General features: G+C 46.1%; 2 protein-coding genes and 1 long non-coding RNA gene across 3 annotated transcripts; all 3 read right to left on the reverse strand.

Moving 5' to 3' along the window:
- Positions 1-119: 119 nt before the first annotated feature.
- elovl6l (ELOVL family member 6, elongation of long chain fatty acids like) lies at positions 120-2,800 on the reverse strand. The gene is made up of 4 exons (XM_044045908.1): positions 2,606-2,800; positions 1,850-1,981; positions 1,035-1,186; positions 120-948 (listed from the first exon to the last, which is right to left on the reverse strand). Exons 1-4 carry the CDS (start codon positions 2,701-2,703, stop codon positions 515-517), a joined length of 816 nt encoding a protein of 271 aa, XP_043901843.1. The 5' UTR covers positions 2,704-2,800; the 3' UTR covers positions 120-514.
- Positions 2,801-2,933: 133 nt separating this feature from the next.
- LOC122781850 lies at positions 2,934-4,670 on the reverse strand. The gene is made up of 2 exons (XR_006361862.1): positions 3,132-4,670; positions 2,934-3,073 (listed from the first exon to the last, which is right to left on the reverse strand). It is a non-coding gene; the product is annotated as an uncharacterized LOC122781850 (long non-coding RNA).
- Positions 4,671-4,808: 138 nt separating this feature from the next.
- On the reverse strand, positions 4,809-26,617 carry LOC122781848. The gene is made up of 19 exons (XM_044045912.1): positions 26,376-26,617; positions 23,183-25,619; positions 22,588-22,696; positions 21,703-21,980; positions 21,345-21,619; positions 21,005-21,242; positions 20,656-20,915; positions 14,107-14,304; positions 13,946-14,026; positions 13,727-13,836; positions 12,458-12,520; positions 12,130-12,215; positions 9,174-9,217; positions 7,412-7,602; positions 6,792-6,855; positions 6,509-6,685; positions 5,887-6,031; positions 5,661-5,804; positions 4,809-5,541 (listed from the first exon to the last, which is right to left on the reverse strand). Exons 2-19 carry the CDS (start codon positions 25,484-25,486, stop codon positions 5,221-5,223), a joined length of 5,088 nt encoding a protein of 1,695 aa, XP_043901847.1. The 5' UTR covers positions 25,487-25,619; positions 26,376-26,617; the 3' UTR covers positions 4,809-5,220.
- Positions 26,618-27,465: the final 848 nt, after the last annotated feature.

The raw sequence follows: 27,465 nt of genomic DNA on the forward strand, positions 1-27,465 counted from the left end.
AACACAACACAACACAACACACACACACACACACACACACTGTAACACACACACACACACTGAACGATCAAAAATAACTTTTTTCAAACTTTAAAAAAAAATTTATTTTCTTTTTACAAACAAAAAATAAAATAAATAAAAAAAACTTTGATCTCGTCGTCATGGTTTCAACAAACACCCGAGACAGGAGCTGTCAATCTTCACACACATGATGGAGGAGGCGGAGTCTTAAACATGTGACGTGAGTTCAGAGACCGATCACTGATCAATACTTCCACGTGTTGCCATGGTTACGTGTGTAAACAGGTTTTCTGTAACCGAGTGAATGAGACGAAGGGGGGCGGCTTCACCTCCTCCTTAGCTGATGGGGGCGGGGCCAGTGGGTGAAACCCGTCCAACCTGCGTGAAAACATGCAAACCACTTGTGACCTTTGACCCCAGACTCCACAACATAATCCAAAATAATCATTAAATTAAAATCATTAGTTTCAGTTGCTAGGCAACCGTTCCTCATCTACTCCGTCTTCTCCGTTATCTTGCCGCCGCCGTTGCGACGCAGGTAGGCGTGGTAGAAGAAGTTGGAGAAGAGCAGCAGGTAGCTGAGGTACATGAGCGCCGCCCACCTGACGTTGTCCATGTGGGAGGGGCAATCGCCCTGCGGCATCCAGCCGTAGACCAGCCCACACACGGTCAGTCCCATCGCCATCTGAGCCATCTGAGCACTGGTGATGACCACGGCGAAGGGGCGGGGCACCTGCAGGCCAGTGGCGCGCGCCGTGTAGTAGCTGTACATGAGCGCATGCACGGTGTAGTTCATGGTCATGAACCAGCCGCCGCCGGCCACCATGTCTTTGTACGAGTACCAGGAGTAAAGCAGCACGGTGATGTGATGGTACCAGTGCAGGAACAACAGCTTCTGCTTCCTCAGCACGATGAACGCAGTGTCACCTGCGGGGGGCGCCACAGACACGTCAGTCCACACGACGAGAAGATCAAACAAAAAACACGACAACCTCCGGAATCATGTGACCCACCGAGTTCTGGAGCTTTGCTCAGGACGAAGGCGTACGCCCAGAACCTGCTGACCGGGCCACGGTAGAAACTCTGGTCACACACGGAACTGCGGAATCCGGCGCTGCTCAGGACGTGTAACATGTAGGAACCTGTGCGGACCGCTCCGATGATGCTGCACACAACACGGACATGCTCACAAACACGTAAAGACAACATGAGGCAAACGCCGCGCGGACAACGCAGCGAGGCAAACGCCGCGCGGACAACACGATGATATTTTTGCTTGTAATACGTGAAAGTGAAAATTCTCTTGGTGAGATTTCCTGAAATAAGACATTTAGATTTAAACGTTACAAATGAGAATGATGTTGAAATTAGCTGGAAAAACTCATTTTTAGCTTTATTTTACGACTATTGTGAGGTTTTGTGTCTCATAAGCTCAAAAATAGTGTTTTTCCCCACAAAGGTGGCATCTTTATCATCCTGTCTGTTTCAAGTGTATTTAACAAAGGTTTACTTTGTGACACTGTGATAGTTTAAGTTTCGATTAAAACACATTTTCAGACAAAATGGAATAATAAAAGGTTCAGTGTGATGCCATATTTTGACAATTTCTTGGGTTTTGGGTGGGGTGGATCAGTGGTTAAGACCGATACCCTTTGTGCAAAAGACATCATGGTTGCAGGTTCAACTCCACCCCTGGCAGGTTGTACTCAATTCCCTTGTAAGTCGCTTTGGATAAAAGTGTCTGCTAAATGACATGTAATGTAATGTAACATGTAATGTTACACGTTACAACATGTAACGTGTAACATTACGTGTGTGTGTGTTTTACCTGAACAGAGCCAGACACAGTGACCAGAGGACGAGTGGACGCCTCAGGTTCAGTTTGGGTCGCGGCCTCATGTAGTGCTGCCCAGCGAACACCAGGGCGGCGTAAAGAGCGCTGAACACAAACGCTTTACTCCTGCGAGAGACACACACACACACACACACACACACACACAGTTCAAAAATAAACACTTTTAAAAACACAACTCATTGTCACGGTTCCGTCAGCTGTGGAATGTGTGATGCAGCTGTTTCATTCACGTCACCACTGTGTAATCCCAGGAATTCTTCAATTTAAATCCGTGCTTCACCAAACCCTGTTGAGCAATCAGCTCATTTTACTGATGTAGACACGAAAATCGCTTCAATTCATCTCCAATTAATCAACATGAGCTACTGTTTTCGGCTTAAACCAAACCTAAACACTTTGACTCTGTTTCAATGAAAACAAGCAGAGGAGATAGCCGTCTACCCTGTTCACCCCGTCTCCTCGGGTCCGCTTTGGTTTCGAGTGAACCGGTTTAGGTGGAAACGTATTCAAATAAGAACCCGTTTCTGAAAGTGACCAACGCCGAAACAACACCCGGGACCGGAACATCCAGAAACGTCACTCACAGTCATTGTAAACATTTATCGTTTGTTTTTCTACAACACATTTGCGTTATTTACACATATTTGTGAATGGAGTTCAGGGTATAGCGACACCACACGGCGGAAAAGCTCAGAGTCACGTTAAAGATGAAGAGGAAACGTGACTCACCAGTTTTGCTGCATCCACTGAACCGCGTCTCTGTCGTCAAAGCGCCGCTCAAAGCTGAACTCGCTCAGCGGCGCAAAGGTGTCGTTGTCCGGGTACATGTTCGCCGAGTGACCGCAGAGAGAACCGCGGCGTCTGAGCCGGTCGTGCACCTGCAGCCGCCATTTTAAAGACCTGGCAACAGTGGGCGGGGCCTCAGGAATGACCTGTTCTCATTCAGGTTTTTTGTTTTCCTCTTGATTGACAGGTAAATCCGTTTGTCATTAACTTTGCTTTGAAAACACATTTTATTGTGAAAAACCTAAAGTTTGTGCAGAAAGAAGGAAAATCATTTTGTTTTGATTTGAGAATGTTTTTATTTTTGTTTCTAAGCTTCAGAAATGAAACATCTCTGTGACTCTAAAACATGACTCATCACATCAGAGACCTCACCGGTGTGTCCCTGAACTCACGCTGACGTAATCTGATTACCTCAACACATGTTAATATAATCTAAGAACCTGGACACATATTTGTGTAATCTGATTACCTCAACACATGTTAATATAATCTAAGAACCTGGACACATATTTGTGTAATCCGATTACCTCAACAGTTGTGACGTAATCTGATTACCATAACTTCGTAAAAGCAATCCGATTACCTGGACACATTATTGCAGTCTAAAAACAAGGACCCAGTTGGTGTAATCTGATTACCTCAACACTTACCTGAACATGTGTTAGTGAAAATGTGATCACCCAAATATGTGCCCATGTAATCTGATTACCCGCACACATGGTGATGTAATCTGACTACCTGCACACATGTTGATGTAATCTGGTTACTTGAACACATGTTGATGTAATCTGAATTTCTGAACACATGTTGATGTAATCTGATTAGCTGAGCACGTTGTAATCTGGACAAGTTTTGATGTAATCTGATTAGCTGGACATATGTTGATGTAATCGGATTACCAAAGTACATTGACATAATCAAATAACCCCGGCATGTAATCTGATTACTTGGACACATTCTAACCTCAGGTGTGGGCAGTTTCACTACGTCATGACGTCACAGGAAGTAGACAGTATGTACAGCTAACGTCCGGCCTGCGAGCAGCCAAACATTTCGGCCGCAGCGAAGCCACAAATAAAACATGTTGACACAAAAGTCAACGTCAAGGAAACAAAAAAATAAACAAAAACAAAAAAAATAAAATAAAATTCCACGTCATCTGTTTTCACCTAAAACACAGAAAGTGCCTGAAGTCGCAGCGAGCAAAACAATATGGCTTCTTCTCAACGTGACGTTTATTTACAACGCGAGGCGCCAGGGTCCGGACGAGGCGCCAGGGTCCGGACGAGGCGCCAGGGTCCGGACGAGGCGCCAGGGTCCGGACGAGGCGCCAGGGTCCGGACGAGGCGTCCTCCTGCGAGACACTGAGGGATGGACGAGTGAGGCAGGAGGACGCCATCACGTACGTCCTCGTGCTCAGAGGTTTAATGAGCCAGCTTTTAATAAAGAAACATCAGAAAATGGAGGACGTCGTAATCAGACACCAGGTCCAGGTCCAGGTCCATGTCCACCATGGCAGCAGAACAGGTGACTGATGGGAATCGACTTGTTTGAATTAGAATTCCTTCATTTTGTTTTTCCCGTCTGAAGCGGCGTCTCAAAGACGTTCCTCACAACTTCCTATTTGTTCATCATATTGTTTGTCCCTAAGAGCTTCCTGTTTGTCCCTAAGAGCTTCCTGTTGGACTCTCAGAACTTCCTGTTTCCGTTCACAGAAAACTTCAACGATAATTCAAAAACAGCCTGAACCATTTCTGATGAAGCTTTTACAGATGATTGATCAGGACCTGTCAAAATAAGACGGGGCTTTTACTTTGGTAACTGTTTCGAGTTTTAGTTGCTGCCGCCTAGTGTCTGATATCAGTCACTACATTCTGATCATGACCATCACCATCATTCATGTTTTTATTGTCCTCAGTGATTTGGTCAAATTATGTTCTTCGTACAAAATCAGCAGAAAAGTAACACACACACACAGACACGCGCACATACACACAAACGCAGAGACACACACACAAAGCACACGCATACGCACACACAACGCACAGACACACACACAAAGACACACACACAGACACACACACACACGCCAAGACACAGAGACACACACAAAGACACACACAAAGACATCACAACATACCACACACCACCCCAGTTACCGCAGCAACACTCCCACATCTGTCATATGTGGTTGTCATGGTAACCTGCTCCCCGTCGGTTGCTAGGAGAATGAGTGACGGTGATGAAACAGGAGGTCAGTGTGCGTCGCTCTGACATTTAAGTACCTACAACAAGTCCTCCTGGAGAGGTCCTGGAATGTCCTGGAAAGGTTCTGGAATGTCCTGGAAAGGTTCTGGAGTAAAACTAAACGTTGACTCATTTTTTTTTACACTCTGTCACTTCCTGAAAGTCCCTGAAATGAAAGGTAACAGGAAATCAAGCGTCTTCTCTCCTACGACCTCAAACGCCTCATGCTGGCTCAGCCAATCAGGATCCACCTGAGGAATAACAGAAAAGGTTTAAAGAGGGTGTCAGCCTGTGTGCTCTGTGGCGGCGTCTCATGGCGCCCCCTCCTGTTTGCTCTGCGCGTGCAGCTCTAGCTGTGCGTCATTGCCGTTCTTCTTCTTCGCGTCCTCGCCACTGTCCTCGCCACTCTTCATCGTCGAGGACGACGAAGACGACGTGACCTTCAGGCTCTTTGACGTCTTGTGTCCGCGGGTCTTGTCCTTGCCGGCGGTGTCCTGAGGCAGCGTGGGACTGGAGTGCGCCCTCTGCAGGCCGCCGTCGTCGAACAGGCGGGACTCGAAGGTCACCAGGTCCTCGTCTCCGCTCGCCAGTTTGGCTCTGAGCAGCATGGCGTACGTACCGTAACGAGTTTTCTGTACGAGAGGACGCAGACGTTAGTGAGCGGAGGCGGGACCTTTGACAGCATGACATCATCAGTCAGCGTCTCTTTAAAAGTAATAAAGTTTTTTTTTTTTTAAATGTGCCGACTCACCTCAAATTCCAGGTACTCCTGACGGAGGTTGTGTTCCTCCAGCTCACGACCTTTGACCTTACGGTCTGGAGAGGCGGTCAGGAGGTCAGCGAGCTCGGAGGAAACCGCCCTGAAGCGGTTCTCGTGACATTTGACCTGCTCATCCTGTCCACACAAAGCACAAAGGATCATGGGAGTGTTTTTTTCCGACTGTCGATTACCCACAAACCCTTGCAACGGTCTGTACCTGCGATAGTTTGGTGTTGGATCCCGGCAGCAGGGGGCGACTGAACCTCTTCTGAGAGCCAATCGCTGCGGGGAAGGGCGGAGCTGAAAACATGGCCGCCACCACGTTGATGCGTGTGATCCAGGACTGCATCTGTTCAGGGTTTCTGTCGCCATGGATACAAGGGTTAGCTTAGCATCTGTTCAGGGTTTCTGTCGCCATGGATACAAGGGTTAGCTTAGCATCTGTTCAGGGTTTCTGTTGTCATGGATACAAGGGTTAGCTTAGCTTAGCATCAAGACTGGAAATATGGAAATAGCAGTTTAGCTTAACGTCAAGAAACATGTAGCAACTAGCTTAGCATGAAGACCAGACATAGAGAAACAGGTGGACTAGCTTATTATGAAGACTAGAAACAGGTGGACTAGCTTAGCATGAAGACCAGAAACATGTGGACTAGCTTAGCATGAAGACCAGAAATAGAGAAACAGGTGGACTAGCTTAGCATGAAGACCAGAAACAGGTGGACTCGTTTAGCAAAGACACTAGAAGACGTTAGCCTAGCTCAGTATGGAGACTGAAAACATTGTTAGCAGTGATCTGAAAAGGACCAATCAGAGTGTGGTGGTGGGCGTGGTCTTACGGCGCCTGGAACAGGAAGACCCTCCAGTCGGCCGTCCTCAGGTAGAAGACGTTGGGTCTCTTCCTGTAGTCCACCGCTCTCATGGCGAGGGAGTGATGTATGGACACGGCGTTCCTCACGTCCTCCTCCGTCAACTCCCGCTCTGTCCGATACTCGTCCTGTCCAATCATAGAGCAGCTTTATTGAGGCCACGCCTCCTTTTACATTCACTACACCAGTGACATCACAGCGTTTATGATGGATTTATACGACTCCTGCTGTGTGTGTGTGTGTGTGTGTGTACAGGTAAAGAACCAGACCCTTCAACATGGCATAGAAAGACTTCCAGCCTCTTTTCCCCCGCGGCGCTGAGAAACACAAGGCATCATGGGAAAAAATTACATGTGAACGTATATTAATAAATAAAACATGTTCAGGGATCCTGGAACATCTCAGTGTTCCACTTTAACTCAGATTAAACTCAGACTAAACTCAGATTAAACTCAGACTGAACTCAGAACAAAAATCACAGTAAATTCAGATTGAATTCATTTTAAATTTAGATTACATTTTAAAACTGTAATTAAACTCTGATTAAAATGCTGAGTCATTTCAGATTAAATTACACTTGAGATTAAATTCAGACTCAGTTTTAATTCATTTTATGTGTAATTACACACTCCTACATATACAATTTCAGATTAAACTCGGATTAAATCTGTGTGATTTTGGAGTTTCAATCATCGTCCTGCATCCAGATTCTCAATTCTATATATAATCACGTTTGTCATACAATGAATGGATGAATAAATGGATGAATGAATGAAATAATAAAAGGATGGATGGATGAATGAATGAAATGGATGATGAATTAATACATGAATAGAAGGATGGATGGATGAATAACCACGTGGACTGACGTACTTCTCTTCCCGTCAGGATCAGCGTGGACTTTTCGGACCAGGAAGCCGTTCTTGTAGAGCTCGCCGTCGGCCTGCTGGGCGACGCCCACCAGCGGGTTGCCTCCACTCCCCAGTCGTTTCATGGTGTGGGAGGCGGAGTCTGTTCGGACGTCGGCCAGCTCCGACATGGAGTTCCTCAGCTCCTCTTCATCACTTACAAAAAAACAGAGGTCAGCTCAGTGAACGCAGAGGTCAAAGGTCATCTCATCTGTATCACCCGCTGCAGGTGTAATCCAACCAGTAGAGGCAGCAGAGAGCACCACACACAGGATACACGCTAATGCTAATACATACACTGTGAATGTATGTGTGTGTGTATATACTGTCTGTGTGTGTGTGTTTATACTGTCTGTGTGTGTGTGTGTATATATACTGTTGTGTGTGTGTGTTTATACTGTCTGTGTGTGTGTGTGTGTGTATATATATATATACTGTTGTGTGTGTGTGTATATACTGTGTGTGTGTGTATATATATATATATACTGTTTGTGTGTGTGTGTATATATACTGTTGTGTGTGTGTGTTTATACTGTCTGTCTGTGTGTGTGTGTGTATGTATATATATATATGTGTGTGTGTATATACTGTGTGTGTGTATATATATACTGTCTGTGTGTGTGTGTGTATATACTGTTGTGTGTGTGTTTATACTGTCTGTGTGTGTGTGTATATATATATATACTGTTTGTGTGTGTGTGTATATACTGTCTGTGTGTGTGTATATATACTGTTTGTGTGTGTGTGTGTATATATACACTGTCTGTGTGTGTATATATATATATATACTGTTGTGTGTGTGTATATACTGTGTGTGTATATATACTGTCTGTGTGTATATATACTGTTTGTGTGTGTGTGTGTATATATACACTGTCTGTGTGTGTATATATATATATATACTGTTTGTGTGTGTGTGTGTGTATATATACTGTCTGTGTGTGTGTATATATATATACTGTGTGTGTGTGTGTGTATATATACGTGTGTGTGTGTGTATATACTGTGTGTGTGTATACTGTGTGTGTGTGTATATATACTGTTTGTGTGTGTGTGTATACTGTGTGTGTGTGTATATATACTGTTTGTGTGTGTGTGTATATATACTATGTGTGTGTGTGTGTGTGTATATACTGTGTGTGTGTATACTGTGTGTGTGTGTATATATACTGTTTGTGTGTGTGTATACTGTGTGTGTGTGTATATATACTGTTTGTGTGTGTGTGTGTATATATACTATGTGTGTGTGTATATATACTGTTGTGTGTGTATATACTGTGTGTGTGTATACTGTGTGTGTGTGTATATATACTGTTTGTGTGTGTGTGTATATGTGTGTGTGTATGTTTGTGTGTGTGTGTATATATACTGTCTGTGTGTGTGTGTGTATATATACTGTTTGTGTGTATATATACACTGTCTGTGTGTGTGTGTGTGTATATATATACTGTTTGTGTGTGTGTATATATATGTTTGTGTGTGTGTGTCTGTTTGTGTGTGTGTATATATATACTGTTTGTGTGTGTGTGTGTGTATATATATACTGTTTGTGTGTGTATATACTGTGTGTGTGTATATACATGTATACTGTATGTGTGTGGTGTTGGGCGTTGGGAGGCTGACCTGTAATTACATGGAGGAAAGGAGCAGGGAACAGTTACCATAGCAACAGAGACTTAAATATGGGAGACATGCACACACACACACACACAGTGACAGAAACTTACATGGTCCACTGCAGCTTCTCGTTCTTGATGGAGCTGTAGAGAGTCTGCAGAGAAACAACAGTCACACTTACAGAGAGTGTGTGTGTGTGTGTGTGTGAGTGTGTGAGTGTGTGTGTGTTAACTTCAGAAAAAACTGCAAAAACAACAGGAAACTCAAGTTTGTAAACCACTCCCCCCCACACACACACAGGAGCAGCTGGTCCAATGCTGCCTCCATCACTAAGTTCAATTGTCTTATTTTGTCACTTCGGCTTTTAAAATATTTTATTTTGACATTCATCAGTGACACAAAGTGTCCACACGAGGCAGCAGAGGAGCAGCAAAAATCACTGTATGGTGTTTGGTGTGGGAGAGTGAGTGGTTTACAGAAGTGTCTCACAGTGAGATAAAGACATGATATCGTAGACTTAAACTGACGGCGACTTTTTCCAAAATCATGTTTTCACTCAAACAACCACACCTTAAAAAACCTGAAATATTCCTTTAATGCAAAATAATTGATTTCAAATTTTATCTTATTTATCATCATCATTAAAATGTGAAATTTCAGAATCTGTTTTATTTTTCCGTGTTTACATTAAAGGATTGAAAACAACCGTTAACAGCACCTGGTTTCAGGGTCACTCGGGGTCGTAACCACGGTGACGGTCTTATAAGGATATTTTCAAACCATTAAAAGCTCAATTAAAAACATTTTTCTTGTACGTCTTTGTTTCTTCTGTAAATTAATCCCGGGTGTCTGTGTGGCGCCCCCCTGTGGTGAGTTTTTACCTTCTTCTTGCGACTCTGCGGGTGCGGGTGTCCGTCCTGCGTTTTTCCCAGCAGGTCAGGGAAGGCGAGCGGTTTGAGGGAGCGGGAGCGTGGCGCTCGCGGGTACCTGAAGGGGTCGCTCTCGCGCGAGTCCCGCCCACTGCGCACCGAGCAGAGCGAGCGAGAGCGCATGCGGCCGGATGAGTGGATGCTGTTCACGCCGATCATCGCGACTTCTTTTACGATAAAGTTACAACGCGACTTTTAGACGTGACGAGGAGACGAGGAGCGAGGCGACAAGGAGAGAGGAGACGAGGAGTGAGGCGACGAGGAGAGAGGAGACGAGGAGTGAGGAGAGAGGCGACAAGGAGTGAGGAGACGAGGAGAGAGGAGACGAGGAGTGAGGAGACGAGGAGAGAGGAGACGAGGAGTGAGTGTGGAGTGAAGTGTCCTCAGTGAAGCTCTGACTCAGCGTGTTCTTTAAAGTTTCAAAGATTCCAACAAATCAATAAAACAGTTATATTTGAAATGTTTCTATAAATAAATGAAAATAACTTCACATAAAACTGAATTATGTGAAATAAAAAATGACTTCTAATAATAATAATGAGTAAAAAGATGAGATTTCAAATATAAACATTCACAGTTTTAAACGTGAAAATAAACACAAGTCAAGACGACGTCAGAACGAGACGACTTTCACACCTCGTACGAGTCAGATCTCCACGGTAACGCAGTGTGTGTGTGTGTGTGTGTGTGTTCAGATGAAGGGATGAAGATTTATCATCAGCAGCTGCAGAAAAAAACCCAGACAGAAACAAAACATTCACACAGCTGCTGATGAAGATGATGATGAAGATGATGAAGATGATGGTCCTGGTGCAGAAGAAGAATAAAAATCCCTGCACTGCAAACGAAGCTGCGTGACGGAGGAGACGCAACAGAGAGAGAGAGAGAGAGGGAGAGAGGGAGGCAGGGGCGAGCAAATACACCCACACATGCAGACAGAGAGAGAGAGAGACAGACAGACAGACAGAGAATCCCTCCTTCCTCTGATTTGTCCTCCAACTTCACCCTCACTCTTCTCCTCCTCTTCTTATGGTTTTTCCCGCTCTTCTCTTCTTTTATTCCTCCTCTTGTCTTCTCTCCATCCTCTTCTTGTCCTCTCTGTTCAGGACTGTTGCTCTCACTCTCTCTCTTTCGTTCGCTCTCTCTCTCTCTCTCTCTCTCTCTATGCGCATTTTCTTCAGGCAGCAGCCAATCAGGGCACAGTGTTGGGAGCTTGGTCCCGCCCCCTTCTGTCCTGCTCAGCTGTCAATCATGAGGACGACTCACAGACTGAATGTAAATGCAGGCAAGGTGTTCACACACACACACAGATACACACGCACGCACACACACACTGATATGCACACACACACACACACACACACACACACACAGATACACACACACACACATGCACGCACACACTGATATGCACACACACACACACACAGATACACTGCCACACACACACACACACACACACACACACACACACACACACAGACAGACACACACACACACACACACACACACACACAGATACACACACACACACACACACACACATGCACACACACACAGATACACACACACACACACACACAGATACACACATACACTGATATGCACACACACACACACACACACACACACACACACACACACATACACAGACAGACACATACACACACACACATGCACACACACACACACACACACTGATATGCACACACACACACACACACACACACACACTGATATGCACACACACACACAGATACACACACACACACACACACACACACACACACACACAGATACACACACACACACACACACACACACATACAGACAGACACACACACACATGCACACACACACTGATATGCACACACACACACACACACACACACACTGATATGCACACACACACACACACACACACACACACACTGTATGCACACACACACACACACACACACACACACACATGACACTAAACCAAATGACTTAAGAAAAGAAAAATATTTATAATGAATTTTTATGCAAAATAAGTTTTTCCTACATTCAGGTTTTTGAGTGGTGATTGTGTGTGTGTGTGTGTGTGTGTGTGTGTGTGTGTGTGTGTGTGTGTGTGTGTTTGTGTGTGTGTGTGTACCTTCAGCAGATCTTTAGGAAAGTCTCTTCCATCGTTGAGTCCTTCCAGGTTGGAGACAAACTGACTGCAGGACATTCTCTTCCCCGCTTCTACTGCACGCACACACACACACACACACACTGCGCAGCGCGCACGCGCACCACCACACACGCGCACACGCACACACACACCCAAAACCAGGTAAATGTTTGTAACTGCACCCATTATCTGCCATGACTTCACTTCACACTACAGAAGAAGAAAAACCTGATTCTCTATTTAATCTGCTGCAACGAGCTAAGCTACATTAGCAGTGATGCTACGTTAGCTCGAGGTCACAGATAAAGACTCACGTTTCCATGGAGATCAGAGTTCAGCAGCATGACGGCACAGGTCAACGTGTGGACACTGTCTGTGAGACAGAGAGACAGACAGGTGAGACACAAGGACAACACAAAGACAACCAGACACAGACAGTTACAGACACAGCTACAGGCAGAGGTACAGACAGAGGTACAGACAGAAGTACAGACACAGACAAGAACAGACAGAGGTACAGACAGGTACAGACACAGACAAGTACAGACAGAGGTACAGACACAGTCAGGTACAGATACAGACAAAAGTACAGACACAGACAGGTTCAGACAGAGGTACAGACAGAAGTACAGACAGGTACAGACACAGACAGGTACAGCCATAGGCACATACAGGTACAGACACAGACAGGTACAGGCAGAGACAGGTACAGACACAGACAGAGGTACAGACACAGGTACAGAGGTACAGATACAGACAGAAGTACAGACACAGACAGGCTCAGACAGATGTACATACAGGTACAGTCAGAGGTACAGACACAGACAGACACAGACAAAGACAGGCTCAGACAGAGGCACAGACAGGTTAAGACAGAGGCACAGACACAGACAGGTACAGGCAGAGGTACAGACAGGTACAGACACAGCTACAGGCAGAGGTACAGACAGGTACAGACAAGTACAGACAGGTTCAGACAGGGGTACAGACAGTTACAGGCAGAGTTACAGACACAGTCAGGTACAGATACAGACAAAAGTACAGACACTGACAAGTACAGACAGAGGCACAGACACAGACAGGTTCAGACAGAGGTACAGACAGAAGTACAGAGGTACAGACACAGACAGGCTCAGACAGAAGTACAGACAGGTACAGGCAGAGGTACAGACACAGACACAGGTACAGAGGTAAAGATATAGACAGAAGTACAGACAGGTACAGACACAGACAGGTACAGCCAGGTACAGACACAAACAGGTACAGGCAGAGGTACCGGCACAGACAGGTACAGGCAGAGGTACAGACACAGACAGAGGTACAGACACAGACAGAAGTACAGACACAGACAAAGACAGGCTCAGACAGAGGCACAGACACAGACAGGTTTAGACAGAGGTACAGACAGGAGACAGAGGCACAGACAGGTTAAGACAGAGGTACAGACACAGACAGGTACAGACACAGACAGGCAACGACAGAGGTACAGACAGGCACAGACACGGACAGGCACAGACAGAGGTACAGACACAGACAGGCTCAGACAGAGGTACAGGCAGGTACAGACACAGACAGGTACCTTCAGTGTTGTCAGTACTGTTACACTCTCTGTATCTCTTGGAGAAATGACTCAGCACTCTCTCTCTCTCCTGAGTTTCTCCCATCAGAGCAAACTGGCTGAGGAACAACCTGAAACCATGACACAGCAATTTATCACCTGTGGTAAACCCCGCCCAGGTCAATGTGATTGGCCTGTCTGTGCTTGGGGGTGGAGCCTAGACACAAGGACAGAACTCACCTCAGCGCCTGGTCGATGGTCAGACCGCTGAAGTTAAAGTTTCGCAGATACTCCTGCGCCACCTTCTGACTGAACTCATTACTGCAGGCAGACAAAAGGGGCGGAGTTAAACAGAGCATCTGATCCGTGACTCACACACACACACACACACACACACTGACTTCTTGCTGAGGTGTCGGGCGACGTCAGACTTCCTGAACCCGTCCAGGTGATACAGACGCTTGGCGAGACGTTTGGCCGCCGGCAGGTCGGCCTTCGTGCCATTAGTCAGGGCGTCGTCGCTGCCGCCGTGCGCTAGTCGCTCCGCTACGTCAGCCTGAGGGTACAGAAGCTCTGGAGGGCAGTTCACCTGTCGCTCTCTACAACACACACACACACACAGCGGTCCTGAGTGGTCATGTGACAGTTGGTGAAAAGTGTGAATAAAATTTTATTATTAATTTATTATTATTATTATTTATTATAAAACAGAGGCTGAAAAAAAATATTTTCTGTAAAAAGTTACAAACAAGTAAAAATATGAATAGTAATTAGTTGTGAATAATGTAACTTTAACTAATAATAATATCAACTTAACTAATGATCATTCATTGGAGCTATTGATAATAAGTATTTTTAGTCTTGAAAATGAATAATAATTCAGTTTTATTTAAATTATAATTGAAATTATTGTATAAATAAATTGATGAATAAAAGTTAACTAATGTTAGTTAGATTATAACACCTGAGTTAACTATTACTCTAACAGATGCTTTTCGATAATCAATCAATAGAAACACAAACATCAGCAGTGATTCACTCACTGTTTCCATGGTTACGCTGCACACAGGAACCACAACATTTCAAAGTGGTTCATCTGTCTGACGTGAACGCAGCGATGACAACAAACAAATTCTTCGCCATCGTCAGCTGATCACAGATCAATCACTCACCTCATCATCACCGTCGCCGTCTCACTGACCGACGCTAACAATGAAAACCCCAGTGAGACGTCGCAAACAGGAAGTGATGTCATAGTTCATACACGAGAAAGTGGGAAGTGGTCGAACGACGTCCACTTCCCCTCAACTCCTGATTCCCGTGTGTGTGTGTGTCTGTGTGTGTGTGTGTGTGTCTGTGTGTGTGTGTGTGTGTGTGCGTGTGTGTGTGTGTGTGGTTTACAAACTTCCTGTGAAAACATTTCAGGAACTTCAGTCCACAAACAAACTGACCACACACTGACACCAGACCTGTGACCATGAGTCTGTGGACTCCCCTCCTCTCTGAGTCCACAATGGTTCGGTCCACAGGACCAGAGAGAGTCTTACGTGACAGTTTAGAGAAGACACAAGAGTCTGAGATCCAAGTGTGAGGAAAATAAAAGTGGAACAAAAATAGGACAAAAAAAGTCTAAGAGAAGAACACACTGTTATTATCCAGGGTGTGTCAATGTGAAGCCACAACAACACACACACACACATACACACAGACACAACACACAAACACACACACGACAAGACACACACACACAACAAACACACACACACACTAACACGCACACACAGACACACACACGCACACACAACACAACAGACACACACACACAACATGCACACAAACAAGCACACACACAGACAGACACGACACACACACACACAGAGAGACACACACAACATAATGCGACACACACAGACACTTTCCCTCTACATACACACACACCTATATGCACACACACACATACCTACTTCTACACACCCCCATATATATGTACACACAAACAGAGACGCACACATGCACACACACACACACACACACACACACACACACAAACAGACACACACACACACACTCACTCCCTACATGATCACATATCTCTACAAACACCCTGACATGTTTCTGTGACTGATTTATGATACAAAACAAAAGCTAATGTTAGCATTAGAAACATGTACTTTAATCAGGTGAACGACAACAATGCAAAACATACACATACACAGTTAGTGTAAAATGTGACCATAGCAGCACTGCTATTTCCAGTCATTATGGTGAGTAAGCGTTAATGTTAGCCACGTTAATGTCGCATTAACAGTAGCAACAAGCATTTAATTTTAGCAGCGCTAACATTAGCAAAGCAGACTGGGACTACGAATGTAATTTAGCTACTGTGCTAACTGCAGCAATTTTACATTCATGCTTTTTGCTAACATGTTGATTCATGTGCTCATTCAATAACTTCATAATAATGAGAGAATTTCTATTAGCATTAACCACATGGCGACATTTATGTGAGAAGCACCTCACAGTCTTAACAAAGTATTAGCATTAGCAGCATTTAGCAGCAGTGCAATTTTATTTTTCTTACATCTCAAACCATGGAGACAAGCCAGGGCTAACTTGTTAGCATGCTAACTTCGGCAGTAGTGCTGTAATTTTGTCACGGTAACTAACAGTTAGCCACATAGTGACAGCGAAAACAACAAAGAGACGTAAACAACCACTAACACTGATGCTAATGCTAATATTAGCCTCAGACAAGGAGAAGAATTCCAGACTTTAAAGACCTTTTTTATAAAAGTGAATTTGAATGACTGCAGGTCTCACCTGTACACAGCCGGGTAGGGCGGGGCATACAGGTACCTGTCTTCTAGAGCCCCGCCCCCCCAGCAGAGCAGGTAGCTCGCCATCACTCTGATGCTGTGGCTCCACCCACTCTCAGCCCAGCCTGTGATGTCAGCAGCTGTCAGCGTGGGGGGGTTGACCACAGGGGGAACAGAGTGATGTCATTGATGATGTCATCATCATGATGATGATGACATCATCAGGGAGTGTGTGTTTATTCCCTGTGGTGAAAAAGGTCGAGCGTCATCAGCAGCGGCGTCTTCCTTCATATGTTCACTGCTCTACTCCTCCTTTTCTGTTTCTCCTCTGTTTCCACTCCCTCCTGGGCTTCTCCTCCTCCTCCTCCCCCTCTGCTTCTCCCTCCCCTGTTTCCCTCCCTCCTCTCCCTCCTCTGTTTCTCTCCTCCTCCCCTCTGTTTCCCTCCCTCCTGCCTCCTCTTGCTTCTCCTCCCTCTGTTTCTCCTCCTGCCTCCTCTGCTTCTCCCTCCCTCCTCCAAGCCCTCCCCTGTTTCCTCCTCTGCTTCTCTGTTTCTCCCTCCCTCTGTTTCCCCTCCCTCTGTTTCTCCTCTCTGCTTCTCCTCCCTCTGTTTCCCTCTTGCTTCTCCTCCTCCCTCCTGCTTCTCCTCTTCTGTTTCTCCTCCTCTGTTTCTCCTCTTCTTCTTTAAAAAACTTCAGTTTCTCCACGACTTCTCCTCACCACTTTCTCTCGTTCTCCTCTCCTCCGTCTGCTCTCGTTCATCTGCCGGGTTATTTTCCTCCTCTTAAAGGAAGGAGGTTTGTGTTTCCTCCCGTTTGAACTGGGATGCTCCTCCCCCTCCTCCTCCCTCTGTCCTCTCCTTCCCCTCTTCCTCTCTTTGTCTCCTCTTACCTTCCTCTCCCTCCGCTGACCTTCCTGGAAGTTTCTCTCTTTTCTTCTGTGCAGATTCTTTTCTCAGGAGGCTGAAGTTTCTATTTTATGATTGACATTTTAAAAAGTATTTATGTTTGTGAGACGACTCACTGCATTCACTGTTATTAGATTTAAATGCATATTTTATCTATGCTTTCTTTTACTTTAAAATGAACTGTAGCCCGGGCATTTCTGATAAAGAACAGCACAAATATATTCACTTTGTCGTCTTAAACTAAAGAATGAAACAACTTAAACTGCAGTGAGTGAAAGCATGTCAGAGGTCAGAGGTCACGGCGACTAGACAACAGATGGAAAAGATCCACATGGATGAAGAGGAGGAGGAGGAGGAGGAGGGAAGGGAAAGATTCCAGAGTTTGTTTCAGGAGTGGCTTTCAGTTTTCTGAGAGTGGGAGGTCTGTCTTATAAACACTGAATGAATCCAACTGGAATTTCCTGATAAAACAGTGAGTGTGTGTGTGTGTGTGTGTGTGTGTGTGTGTGTGTGTGTGTGTGTATGTGCGTGTGTGTGTATAAGGGACATTTAACTATACTAAAAATGTGTGTTTTTAGTATAGTTATAGCGATGACATCAAACCTCTGACATGTAAATTCATTCACTCTCATTTCCTCAGTCTCATCCTCTCATCTCTTCAGTCTCACTCTCCCATTTCCTCAGTCTCATCCTTTCATCTCCCCAGTCTCACCCTCTCATTTCCTCAGTCTCATCCTCTCATTTCCTTAGTCTCACCCTCTTTCCTCAGTCTCACCCTCTCATCCCTTCAGTCTCCTCTCATTCCCTCACCCTCTCTCATCTCTTCAGTCTCACCCTCTCTCATTTCCCCAGTCTCATCCTTATCTCTTCAGTCTCACCCTCCCATTTCCTCAGTCTCATCCTTTCATTTCTCAGTCTCACCTCCCACTTCCAGTCCATCCTCTCATCTCCTCAGTCTCATCCTCTCATCTCTTCAGTCTCACCCTCTCATTTCCCCAGTCTCATCCTCTCATCTCCCTAGTCTCACTGCCTCATTTCCTCAGTCTCATCTGCTCATCTCTTCAGTCTCACCCTCATTTCTCATTTCCCCAGTCTCATCCTCTCATCTCCCTAGTCTCACCGTCTCATTTCCTCAGTCTCATCTGCTCATCTCTTCAGTCTCACCCTCCCATTTTCCTCAGTCTCATTCTCTCATCTCCCCAGTCTCCTCCTCATCTCCCCCAGTCTCACCCTCTAATTTCCTCAGTCTCATCCTCTCATTTCCTCAGTCTCATCCACTCACCTCCTCAGTCTCATCCACTCATCTCTCAGTCTCACCCTCCCATTTCCTCAGTCTCATCCTCTCATCTCTTCAGTCTCACTCTCCCATTTCCTCAGTCTCATCCTTTCATCTCCCCAGTCTCACCCTCTCATTTCCTCAGTCTCATCCTCTCATTTCCTCAGTCTCACCCTCTCATTTCCTCAGTCTCATCCTCTCATCTCTTCAGTCTCACCCTCCCATTTCCTCAGTCTCATCCTCTCATCTTTAAGTCTGGCCATATTGTTTCATGTTGTCATGACGTCATGTCACCCTCTCATCAGATCACATTACATGTCATTTAGCAGACACTTTTATCCAAAGCGAGTCGAACTTGCGACCATGATGTCTTTCGCACACAGGGTACTGGTCTTAAACACTAAACCACTCCACCCCAGACCTCAGATCTCCTCATTGTCTCATCTCATTTTATCAGCACTGTGTCCTCCTTTCACCATTTCATCCAATTGTCTCAAACTTGTGATGTCATTTTCCCGTCATCCTGTCACCTCTTCATCGTGTCACTTGTATTCATGTCGTCATCATCCTCTCACATGAGCTGCTGCTTTTCAAACATCAAACTGATTCTGATAAAATTGTCTAAAGGTTCAATGAGGTTTGGTTTAAGACACACACACACACACACACACACACAGATCTGACTGTGTGTTCACGTCACATACACTATAATTAAACTCATGTGTTGTCTGACAGACTGGGCGTGTGCTCTCTCTCTCACACACACACACACACACACACACACACACACACACACACACACACACAAACACAGTAGCCTTTCCCAGTGTATCTCTGGCGCCCTCACATGGCTGAATCTTGTCACTACAGCAGATTTCATTCATCCACGTCTGATGGGAAATAAGTTTTAAATCAAGTAAAGAAGGAAAATGTGACGACGACGACGACAACAACAACAACAGAGACACAGACTGGTTTCAGCTGGAGTCAACTCATCTAACCAATCACAGACGAGCATCAGTGGACATGACTCATGACACAGCAGAAAAAGAAAAGAAACTACAACCAAAACACGTCATCATCTACAGCAGGGGTCTCAAAGTGGCGGTCCGGGGGCCACATGTGGCAATCGATTTCATGTGGCCCTCCAAACAATATCAAGTTGTAACGAGTCATTTCTATATGTTTTTATCTTTAAATGAATAGATTCATTTTGCACCATAAATGGGTTTTTTTATTGTTGCATATTAAAACAACCACTTACATTTTGAAATTATCCAATCTAATCCAACTTTATTTGTAAAGCACTTTAAAACAAACAACCAAAGTGCTGTACAGAAGAATGGATAAAAGACAGAGAAGCTCACACGAGGCAATAGTGCACATATAAAAAATAGGAATTAATACGGCATATTGATGATATGAGCTCATAACGTTTTTTCACTTGACTGGCCCCTGACTGACCACACGAGACCATCAGTGGCCCACAGGTCATTTGAGTTTGAGACCCCTGATCTACAGCGTAGATGACCTACAACCAACAATAAACAACAACAAAAAACCACCGACCTACAACCAACACAAACAAAACAAACCACCACAAAAACAACACTTCAGGCAACAAGTATGTGTAAAGGTTGCATGTTCAAATCCACATCAGGATCAAAATTCTTTGGCCCCTATTGCTCATATTGCAAACAAGTGCGGAAACAGAGAGCCACCAAAAACAATACTTCACACCTGTGAAGTACAACAAACAACCAAACGTCTGACTGTCAGACTTCTCTGTCACTTTAAATGAAGCCAAACTGCATTGTGGGTCCTTTGTTCAAATATACCAACACAGACAATCAAGTTACTTACATGAAAACAAACAAACATCCAACAGACAAATCTGAGGGACCGTGGACGAGTGTCTGAACCTGTTCGTCCTGGACGTCGGTCGTGACTCACCTGGGGCTGCTGTGGAGCGACGGTGCCGAGTTCGTCTTTCTGAAACCATCTTTGTTGTTGGAGCGACGCCACGAGTCCTTCTCTGACCTGGTCCGCACCGGAGGGCTGGAGATTTCTTTGGCCCCGCCCCGGAGCCTGCCCACTGAGGCGCTGAGGGCGATTTCGGAACGCGATGTCTCAGAGGAAGCGGCTGGATCTGGACGGGCCAGCGGGGCGAAGCTCAGCTCGATGATCTGTTTGGCACTGTCACAAATTTGACTCTGCAACACACAAACGAGACGATGTGACCATGTGACTCATCAGAACCATGTGACTCATATGCCTCATCAGAACCATGTGACTCTCCTACCTGGATCTCTGGGGTGAGGGTCGGCAAGTCAAAGGTAAACACGGATGTGGATCCAGAGGTCAAAAGGTCAACACTGTCCAGGCTGCTGTACGAGGTTCCTTTGGCGCGGTGAGATTCCATGATGTTTTCAAAATGGCGGCTGAAGGAATCCATGTTGCTATCGGAGGGCAGGCGAGGGCTGCCAATAGAAATCGGAGACTTGAGGCCACTGTTGACGTCGCAGGACACCTCTGACGACCTGGGAAAACAAAATCAGTCAGTTTCTGGTGTTTGTCTCACAGTTAGACAGACAGCAGGACACATGCTTAAAAACAGGATTGATCAGTGGAAAGTGTCTCACCCCTTCAGCAGCAGACTGAACACCTCGTCTTCTTCTTTGGCAGCTCGTTGTCTCTGTTTGTCTCCCAGCATCCTGACACTGGCCCAGCTGACCACTCCTTCCTCCTCTTCCTCCTCATCCTCCTCCTCCTCCTCATCTCCCTCCCTCCCTCCACCTGTACGAGGTTTTGGGGAGACTTCAGTCGGACTGAAGCTGCAGTTTCCCAGAACACCGCGGTGGCTGCCAAAGGCTGAATCCACCTCCACCTCCACCTCCTCTGCCTCCGCCCGCATCACCTACACAACAATAATCATCAACCACCATCAGTAATCGTACAAATCACACATGAACACTGAGATACGTCCAGGTGAAGCCACACCACCTCGTCCAGGTCGGTCTCCCTGTAGCAGCGCAGCGGAACCGCGTCCAGATCCGTCTCAGAGTATTTAATGGTGCGGCGGATGACGCCAGTCTTGGGGTTGACACCTCGGAGGTTTGGACTAACCAGCTCCACCTCAATCTGTTGCACTTTATGATGCGACAGCTTCCGTTCTTCGCCTTCCCGCCCCCTCCTCTGATTGGCTGGCTTCCAGTGTGAGGAGGAGGAGGAAGAGGAGGAGGGAGGGGTGGGGCTGGGCGAGCTGGTGGGTGAGGTATCTGCCAGGAATAAAGATGAATATCAATGATGAAGTCTTCGAGGTGTACCTCAGGGCTCTATTACAGAGCCTTTACTGATAACTGGGGATAACATGATATGATAATACCAGTTTCTTCCTGACAATTCTCCCATTTATCGAGGCTTGGGACTGGCACAGGTACATTAGATGTGGCCCACCAGTGGCTGGGGTCAATTTAGAGTGTCCAGTCAACAATGAGCAATGGGGATTGGGTACCTTGTGCCAGTTCAGGGGACTTGAACTGACAATACAGTACTTCGGTCACAAGTCAAGTTCTCTTTACAGAACAAACGCTGCCCAGGAACAGGAAGTGAATAGTGTTTGTTTATGTGTGTGTGTGTGTGTGTGTAGTGACACTGTGTTCCAGTTGATGCTAAGCTCCAACTAATTGGCTTAGAAGAAGACTGGAGCTGGAGAAGCTGTTTGTTTACTGTAATGAATAAAACACTGGTTTTGTTGGTTTTTATTTTCTGTGAAAGGTTTTCCAGGATTAAAATAATCTGATTCAGCTGAAGATCTGGACCTTCAGTGGCCGCAATAAACCAGGATAATCATAATTGCAGTGTGAGGTTTAATAAAGAACAAACCTTTACTGCAGTGATCCTCCTCTGTCTTTCTGCCGAACAGGAACTCCCACTTTGCTCTGGCGATTTTCTGTGACCGCGAGGACAGAGTCGGCGCCGAGCCGCTGTCCGTCTGCAGGAGGAAACACCACACTGTGATCACATGATACAGTTCAGTTCAGGGTGTACAGTCTGCATGGTCATAAAATATGGAGGTGCTTGAGATTGTCAAGGGTCACACAAGGGTCCACACATACTAGCATGGACATTAATGTCACATAGACCACAGGGGACATCTGTGGACACAAGGATGAGGAAAGTATGACCCTGGTCTTATGTAATTATGTTTCTAAGGAAGTGGACATCATCGCAACACAGAGCCCTATGGCATATGAATGACATGAAACCATACATCAGTCTTTGAAAATATTGTTGATTCACAAAAACTAAGTAATATTTGCTAAAAAAGCAGATACTTGAACTGAAAGATGATGGTGCTACTCTGCAGATGTATGACCACGCGTCACTGGTTCAAAACAGAACTCTACATACTATTCTATACCACTACTTTCTCAGTCTGGACACAACAGAACCCTGACCACCCTCCCCTCCAGCCGACCTGTATTCCGGAGCCAGTGTCTGCTGTATCGTGGCTGGACTGGCTCAACGTTTCGGGAAAAAGCTGAGAACTGTCTCCAATGCTGCCCGTCACTCCACTGGAGCTCTGAGAGGAGGTGACAGCAGCCCTGCTATGGTCCTGAAACTCCTCCCTCAGCTCTGACCTCTGGTTCCCCTGCATTGACGTCATAACTCCTTCGTCTTCCCTGTCCTTCCTATGTTTCTCCTCTTTGCTTGGATTGTAGAAGACAGGTCCAACTTCCCTGCAGTCCTGTTGCCTGGAGGTCCAGCTCATAGGCCAAGCATCCGTCTTTTGGCTTGAGAGAAGTCTGTTGGGGAGTTCATGATTGTCCCAAGATGATCTATCTGAAAGGTTATCATATGGGCCCCATTCCTCACCAGCTGATTTGCGATCTCCAGTGTACTGTGGAGGCAGGTGGCGATGCAGGATGGACATGACTTGGCTTGGTGAATGCTGCCGTGGGTCTAGGACAGGTGACTGAGAAGCTCCAGCTCGGTGGAGCCTGGCTGGCAAAGCTGGAGATGCTGATGAAGGGAGGGTTGTGTGGGGGGGGAGGGGAGACACACGTCCTTGTCTGGTCACTGTTTTTAACTGATGGTTCTGGTCAACTTCCTGCAGAGGTTCGGGGGAGTGTTGAACTTGAAGAGCGGTATATGGTTGGGATTCTCTTTGGAAAGACCCTCCAGTGTTTGGACTCTCTGACCTTAGTGACTCAGCCTGAGAAGGAGTTGGAGAGGGAGTACGTCTGTCTGCTAAAATAGTGGACAGTCTAGTAGCCTCCACCGCTAACTTGTAAGCCACTTCAGGATTTAAGGACGGGGAGACACTTCTCCTTCCAACGGAAGGACTTACTGCATCACTGGTTCTGCTACTGCAGCGTAAAGGTTTGTGGTGACTGTTGCTGGAAACGTCAGAGTTTTTGTAAGCACTGTGCTGTTTACCATCTGCAGCATAATAGCTACTTTTAACATAAAGGTGGGAGTTTGTACTTGTTTGGTAGTCAAACTTGGGCTGGTTGATGGTTGACGGAATGCTATTTGGGATTTCATGCTGGATGTCTGTGGGTCTTCCTGCAGGTAAAGGTGGATGAAATTTACTGGACAATCTGGTGCTCTCGTCCCCTGACCAAGGACTTTGCTGTCTGTGAGGCAGGCTATGTGAGCTTAGTGTTCTGGTTGGAGTGATTGAGGGTGAGGAGAATCCTGTGTGGGCACAGAGGTGGTTAGAAGCTGGACTTCTGGGTATTCCATTCAATGAATTACGACACATTCCCCTGTCCAGGTCCAAGAGTTGGATCTTGGGTGACAGGGTAAGGGTGTTCCGGGGAAAGACTGGTGAGCCCCCCAAGGACCGGCAGCGTGGAGGCTGGTAGTGCCGTGGCAGAGTGGGGCTGTAAGCCTCTGGGCCGTGGCCTGCAAACTGCCGTCTGAGTTGTGGGGATCCAAACTCCTCCACAGCCCTGCGAGTGGCATCTCTGGCTACTGCATCCACAGTTGCCCTCTTTAAGTGAGGCGAATCCCGTGGAGATGGGTAAGGGGGATTAAGAAAAGGGTCACCCTGTGTCGACTGGCCATTGTACCACGTTGGGTCACTCAGCCTTTGACAGAGGTGGGTATTTAGCAGCTGCCCCTTTGTCCTATTACAAGGATTGTCCGACTCAGTTTGGCACACACAAGGACTCCGGCTGCCCATGCTGTGAACGTTAGATTTCTCTACATAGCCAAAGCTCACCACAGATGTTTTCCCCTCCTCATTCCCCACCCCTGTGACCTCACAGGATCTACGGCTGCTGGTGGGTGTGGAGGGTACAGACAGCCTTCCCAAGGGGATAGATGACGGTGGGATTAGCACCCTTTCCTGGTAGTGATCCATGTCAGAGGAACGTGTGCATCCCAGTGATCCAGGACCAGACCTTTCAGGTGAAATTACCTGAAGTAACTGAGCTAAGTCATCACACAACACATCCTGTCGATGGTACCGGGTGGGAGACCCTGTTGTGTCTGGGTTTTGGAGATGAAAACTGACAGAGTGCCTGGAGGAGGTCTTTAAAGAGGGTGCACTCTGGTTACCACAATCAGCGTTAGTTTGGGTGACTGGAGAAAGATCTGGGCTGTGGTTTGGACTTGAGTGGGTGGAGCTCCTCTGAGACAGAGGGAGGATGTCTGGGCATTGAAGCATGCGGTGACCAGTTCCATGATCTCCTCTTTCCAGCATCCTCTCTTCCCCATCAGCTACAGACCTCACCTCCACATACAGGTGGAGGACTTTTCCTGCCTGAGACATGCTGGCAACTCAGAGCCTTTGTTATTTCCACAGAAAGTCCCTCCGCCCTCTGGTCGCCATCTTTATCAAAAGTCTTTTGGGAGTTGGACTAAATTATCAGGTCCATCCTCCACTTGATCAACATCTCTTCAACCTGTGGCATGAAGCAGAACATAATATTATCTCATTAATATCTATCTATGTTTATCCACAAACTTCCAGACCAATAACTTTTCACATGTTTTGAAGCAGATACAAACAAAACTATTGGTTTGGAAAGTTTCTAAACGACTCACTCGCACACACACACACACACACTCAATCACTCACTCTCCCACACCAAAGTCCAGAGAGAAAATAAGTAATTTTAGCAGCAGGGACACAGGAGCTGCTGGTCCCCTGCTGCCTCGTGTGGTCACTTTGTGTCACTGAAGTCAATATGAATGTTGGATTTCAAACACTAAGTTCAAATGTCTGATTTTGTCACTTCAGTGATGGAGGCAGCAGCGTGTGTGTGTGTGTGTGTGTGTGTGTGTGTGTGTGATTCAAACTTAAGTTTCGAACTTTACTAGTTAATGTGTATGAGTGTGTGTGTGTAGTTTAGTTTTCTTGCTTGGATTAAGACACAGGAGGACATTGACCTCTGAACTCTGAACACACACCAGTGAGTGTGGTGAAGTGCAGCAGGAAAATGTCTTTACTGAGATAACATGACCATGAGAAGACAGAGCGTACACACACACACACACACACACACACACACACACACACAGAGATAAGATACAATTAGTCCTACTTTTCCTGGACTCTGCTAATAGGATTCCTCCAACTCACCCTCCCAGCATGCACTGCTCTATCCACCACACACACACACACACACACACACACACACACAGAGCTGCAACCTTACCTGTGTGTCCTGTTGTCCTCGCTGCTGCAGCACGTCTCCTGAGTTGCCGTGGTAACCTCGTCTCCCCCTCTCTCTGTGTTGTACAGTAACCTCGTTTTATCCTCTCTCTCTGGTGAACACTTGTTGTCGGCAGCAGAGCCAGCTCATCGTGGATTTACAGACTCGACTCAGCTTTTCCTCCTCTGGCTCCTCCTCTTCCTCCCTGTCACCCCTCCTATTCCAATCTCTATCAATCAGCTGACGTCCACGGCCACTTCCTCAAAGGCAAGCTGCCAGCCAATCCCATCCTCCACTGCCTCAGCCAATGGGGCATCAGAGATAATCACTTACAGTGTCATCACAAGTGAGGGCAGGGGAGTTCCCGCTGTGACATCATCACACCAGGTAAACAGATGATGGGAGCGCCCCCTGCTGCTGAGACAGTGCTTTCACTCCCACACGAACACTTCCTGTCAGGATCTCAGCTTCCGAGTTTCTGACATAAATGGAATGCAGCATTTCTCCTGGTGATTCTCCAGAAACTCCGGAGACAACAAAACGACATGTTATACACCGCTATGTTTTCCTTCGCTCGTCCTCTCATCCAGTGGTTCCCAAATACTGGGTCGGGACCCACAGATGGGTCATGGGAGATTTTTCTGTGCATGAGGTCATTCATTCACCAAACATCTCATGGAAATGATCCATTTGCTAATTCAAAACGATATTGTGCTGACATTATTCTTTAGTCCCGATAGTTTGCTGCTTTGTCTTTCAGTTTAAATACAACATAAAAACCTATAAATTATGGCTAACTAGTGAGCTAGCTAGCTTTTCCCTACGTCTCCTAATCCTGCTAATGTGGAACAAAACAAACGTAGCTCCTTTGACATTATTTTCTGCTGAGTCATTCTTCACTGTCCAACAACAACAACATCTGCACAGTCTTCATGTTATTGATCATTCTTTTCATTGATTCGTTGACGTAAGGTCGCACAGTTTTGATGAATGTCTTTGTTTGTTGGTCGAAAACCTTGTGACGTTCAGGTTTAAATGATTTTAAACAGAAAATCATCACAATGATGAGGCTTTTACTAGAAAACCACATCCA

The sequence above is a fragment of the Solea senegalensis genome, linkage group LG15, assembly GCF_019176455.1.
Source record: "Solea senegalensis isolate Sse05_10M linkage group LG15, IFAPA_SoseM_1, whole genome shotgun sequence".
Classification (NCBI taxonomy): Eukaryota; Metazoa; Chordata; class Actinopteri; order Pleuronectiformes; family Soleidae; genus Solea; species Solea senegalensis.

Excerpts from the sequence above, each read along its gene's own strand:
- elovl6l (XM_044045908.1), bottom strand. The coding sequence starts at position 2,703 with ATGTACCCGGACAACGACACCTTTGCGCCGCTGAGCGAGTTCAGCTTT. Across the intron at positions 1,187-1,849 it reads CTGTGTCTGGCTCTGTTCAG|CATCATCGGAGCGGTCCGCA; the intron begins GTAAAACACACA and ends TGTTGTGTGCAG. Across the intron at positions 949-1,034 it reads GAGCAAAGCTCCAGAACTCG|GTGACACTGCGTTCATCGTG; the intron begins GTGGGTCACATG and ends CGCCCCCCGCAG.
- LOC122781848 (XM_044045912.1), bottom strand. The coding sequence starts at position 25,486 with ATGTCTCAGGCAGGAAAAGTCCTCCACCTGTATGTGGAGGTGAGGTCT. Across the intron at positions 22,697-23,182 it reads ACACTGGCTCCGGAATACAG|ACGGACAGCGGCTCGGCGCC; the intron begins GTCGGCTGGAGG and ends TTCCTCCTGCAG. Across the intron at positions 14,027-14,106 it reads GCCCGACACCTCAGCAAGAA|TAATGAGTTCAGTCAGAAGG; the intron begins GTCAGTGTGTGT and ends GTCTGCCTGCAG.